This window comes from Quercus suber, unplaced genomic scaffold (genome assembly GCF_002906115.3).
Source record: "Quercus suber isolate HL8 unplaced genomic scaffold, Cork oak 2.0 scaffold_466, whole genome shotgun sequence".
In the NCBI taxonomy this organism is placed as follows: domain Eukaryota; kingdom Viridiplantae; phylum Streptophyta; class Magnoliopsida; order Fagales; family Fagaceae; genus Quercus; species Quercus suber.
In genome coordinates this window covers 386,357-390,300 of record NW_027069917.1, presented here as the reverse complement: position 1 = coordinate 390,300, position 3,944 = coordinate 386,357, and the positions used below count along the sequence as shown (strand labels likewise).

Below are 3,944 nucleotides of genomic sequence, written 5' to 3'. Positions count from 1 at the left end.
TTCCTCCTACCATGAAAACTCCCCAGACATCCCCACCCCACCCAAACTTCATCACAACACTCACTCCCCAAGTACACGGAAAAGACTCATCAGAACTGACAGGGAAGAAGTTTTACCAAGGACAGAACCGGTGAAGCTGAAAAGGGAGGCACCATCTCATACACATCTGACTGAGTTACCAAATAAGAAACTTGCGATTTCTCAGTCTGATCATGACAACATCCAGATATTGGCAGAGGCCGGTTACCAGCCCTTCCAAAAGCAATGAGTCTCTTAGTGTGGAACTGTCGTGGGCTTGGGAACCTACGTACAGAAGATCAGCTCGCAGACATGGTGTGGGCAAAAGATCCTTCGGTTGTGTTTATAACCGAAACATGGACCGATAGAGAAAGGCTGGAATTAGTTCAGAGAAAAATTCAATTCAAGCACATGTTTGAAGTACCAAAAAGGAATAAGGCGGGGGGTTTGGTATTGTTTTGGAAGGAAGATTTCAAGTTAGATATTGAAACTTTCTCTTTTAATCATATTGATACCACGATAAACAAAAACTAGGAAAATGAATGGCGATTCACTGGATTTTACGGTGAACCAGACACACAAAAACGACATGAGTCCTGGACCAAGCTGAGATAGTTGAAGAGAAGAAGTGGTTCACCTTGGCTATGCGTTGGTGATTTTAATGAAATCACGCGATAGTCGAAAAAATAGAAGGGTAGAACAAGATCACATGGTCAGATGCAGTCATTCAGAAATATCCTTGATGAATGTGAATTTATGGATTTAGGATTTGCGGGCTTTCCATTTACTTGGCACAAACACTACCCGGATTTCACCGTGTGGGAAAGGTTGGACAAAGCAATGGCAACAAATGAATGGTTCACAATGTTCCCGGATACAAAAATTTATCACTTAGACACAACAACCTCTGATCACAAACCACTATGGATCACACTTGAAGGCATGGACTCGGGTTTTCAAAAATCGTTTCGCTTTGAACAGATGTGGATGACAGACAAGGGATGTAGTGATGCAATAGAAGCAGTATGGTCAGAGCAAGTGACTGACCCGTGGGATACAAGGGTGGTGAAAAAGATTGATAAGTGTGGCATTAAACTAGCACAATGGAGTAAGAAGTCTTTTGGAAGTGTGAAACGGGAACTGCAACAAAAAAAAAAAAGCTTTACAGCAGGCAGAGAGGGACTCAATACGTACAGGGGACTCAAGAACAATGAGATTTTTGGAGATTGAGATAAATAAGCTTCTTGGCAAGGAAGCTAAAATGTGGGCACAACGAGAAAAAATTCTATGGCTAAAAGATGGGGATCGAAACACAAAATTTTTCCACACTAAAGCTTCCCAATGACGGCGACATAATTATATTACAAAAGCTGTATGATCCCACGGGTAGGTGGTGCACTAGACAACCTGAGGTGAATGAAATCATTGTAAACTTCTATAAAGATCTTTTCACAACAGCCAACCCGGAAGGCATGGAGGAAGTTTTGGAGAATATATCTCATGTAGTCACTGAGGAGATGAATGAAACGTTGCTCTTAGATTTCATGATTGAAGAGGTTGAAGCGGCTGTAAAACAAATGGCACCTTTGAAGTCACCTGGCCCTGACGGTATGCCCCCTTTGTTCTACCAAAGTTACTGGTCTTTAATTAGGTCGGACATTGCTCAAACTATACTGCACTATCTAAACACAGGTACTCTGCCTCCATCACTCTGTCACTCTTTTATAACTTTGATCCCCAAAGTGAAGAATCCTAAATATGTGACACAGTTTAGACCCATAAGTTTGAGTAATGTGTTGTATCGGATTTTTGCTAAGGTCCTAGCAAATAGGCTGAAAACTATCATGCCCCATATTATTTCGGATCATCAAAGTGCTTTTATACCTAATCGCTTGATTTCAGATAACATCCTTCTGGCTTTTGAAACTTTACACCACATGAGGAATCATGCCAAAGGCAAAACAGGTTATATGGCTTTAAAACTCGATATGAGTAAGGCCTATGATAGAGTTGAATGGTCCTACATGAAGAAAGTTTTGGAGAAGATGGGTTTCAACGAGAGATGGGTTCAACTTATGATGCTTTGCATTACTGCTGCATCTTACTCGATTTTGATCAATGGGGAGCCCCATGGAGAGATCTCACCCACAAGGGGACTTCGGCAAGGCGATCCCCTTTCCCCCTATCTTTTTCTCATGTGTACTGAGGGCCTACATGGTTTGATACGGAAGGCAGCCACAAATGGTGACATTCGGGGCGTGTCTATTTGTCAAAATGGTCCCAAAATTACTCATCTCCTCTTTGTTGTGATAGCTTGATTTTTTGTCGTGCAAGAGAGAGTGAATGCCAAAGCTTGCTAGATGTACTGGCCACATATGAAGGAGCATCGGGACAACAAATTAATAGAGCCAAAACTACACTTTTCTTTAGTAAATCCACACCAGGAGAAATGCAAACCTTGATCAAAGACATGCTTGGAGTTACAGTGATACAACACTATGAGAAGTATTTGGGCCTCCCTTCCCTCGTTGGTAGGAATAAAAAGGAGAGTTTCACTCATATCAAGCAACAAATATGGAAGAAGCTACAAGGGTGGGAAGCAAAGCTTCTATCTCAAGCAGGTCGTGAAGTTTTGATTAAGGCCGTCGCACAAGCCTTACCCACCTATACTATGGGTTGTTTTAAGCTTCCCATTACTCTATGTCATGAAATAGAATCCTTGATTTGCAAATTTTTTTGGGGCCAAAGGGGTGATCGTAGAAAAATTCATTGGGTGAAGTGGCAAGACCTATGCAAACCAAAAAAATCAGGGTGGTATGGGGTTTAAAGATCTCGCCTTGTACAATGATGCACTTCTAGCAAAACACACTTGAAGGTTGCTACATGATACTCAATCCCTTTTTCATAGAGTTTTCAAAGCCAAGTTTTTTCCAAACTCCACGGTTTTGGAAGCTAAATGTCCACCAAGTGCATCCCACGCTTGGAAGAGCATAATTAAGGGAAGAGATGTGATAAAATGGGGAGGCTTATGGCGTATTGGGTCAGGTAACTTGGTGCTAGTGTGGGGTGATAATTGGCTGCCTACGCCTAGATGTCCAAAGGTCATTTCACAAGGGGGTGAGGGCTGTGAGACAACTAGAGTGGGAGACTTCATTGATCAAGAAACACGGGTATGGAGAGAGGACTTAATTGATAGAGTTTTCTATGATTTTGAAGCATCCATTATCATAAAGATCCCACTGTGTCGATCCATACAAGATGACATACTAATCTGGCCTTTTAATCTGGATGGGGTCTATTCGATCAAGTCAGGTTATAGATTCTTGCAAGACTCAATTTATATTTATTGTAGTTCTAAATAATTACGTGAAAAAAAAATTCATTCATGAAAATATACCCTAAATGAAAAAAGATTATTTTTTCTAAGCTATTTGAGAGCCTTGTTTTTTCTTTGGATAAAAGTAAGTCCGTATTAAGAAAGAAAAGCTATACAAAAGCAAAGGGGCATACTCTGGAGAACAAAAGCTAGCAACTTCAAAAGCTTTCAAGTTGTATGAGAGACTACACATGAAGAAGAGTTTTGGCATCAAAGGGAGGGAATGAAAGGAAGAAAAAAAAATCTACGTAGTTGACCCAAAAAAAAAAAAAAAATCTACGTAGGAATTAGGATTAACAAATATCTAGAGACATATCACAAGATCTTTGGAGCCATCTATTTTTTCCTAGGATGGCTTAAAACCTCGAAAAGTACTTAGGGTCCGTTTGGATACAACTTATTTTATTGAAAACTAAAAACTGAAAACACTGTAGTAAAATAATTTTTAAATGTGTGAATAGTACCGTGAATCCCATTTTTATTATTATTTTTTTTAAATAAAGTGGTTGTGGGTCTCGTGAACAGTGCATGAATAGTATATAAACAGTGC

At 40.1% G+C, this 3,944-nt stretch overlaps 1 protein-coding gene across 1 annotated transcript; it reads left to right on the top strand.

The window, feature by feature from the left end:
- The first annotated feature begins 735 nt into the window (after positions 1-735).
- LOC112040206 (uncharacterized) lies at positions 736-1,248 on the top strand. The gene has a single exon (XM_024073102.1). The coding sequence runs from the start codon at positions 736-738 to the stop codon at positions 1,246-1,248; it is 513 nt and encodes a 170-aa protein (XP_023928870.1).
- Positions 1,249-3,944: the final 2,696 nt, after the last annotated feature.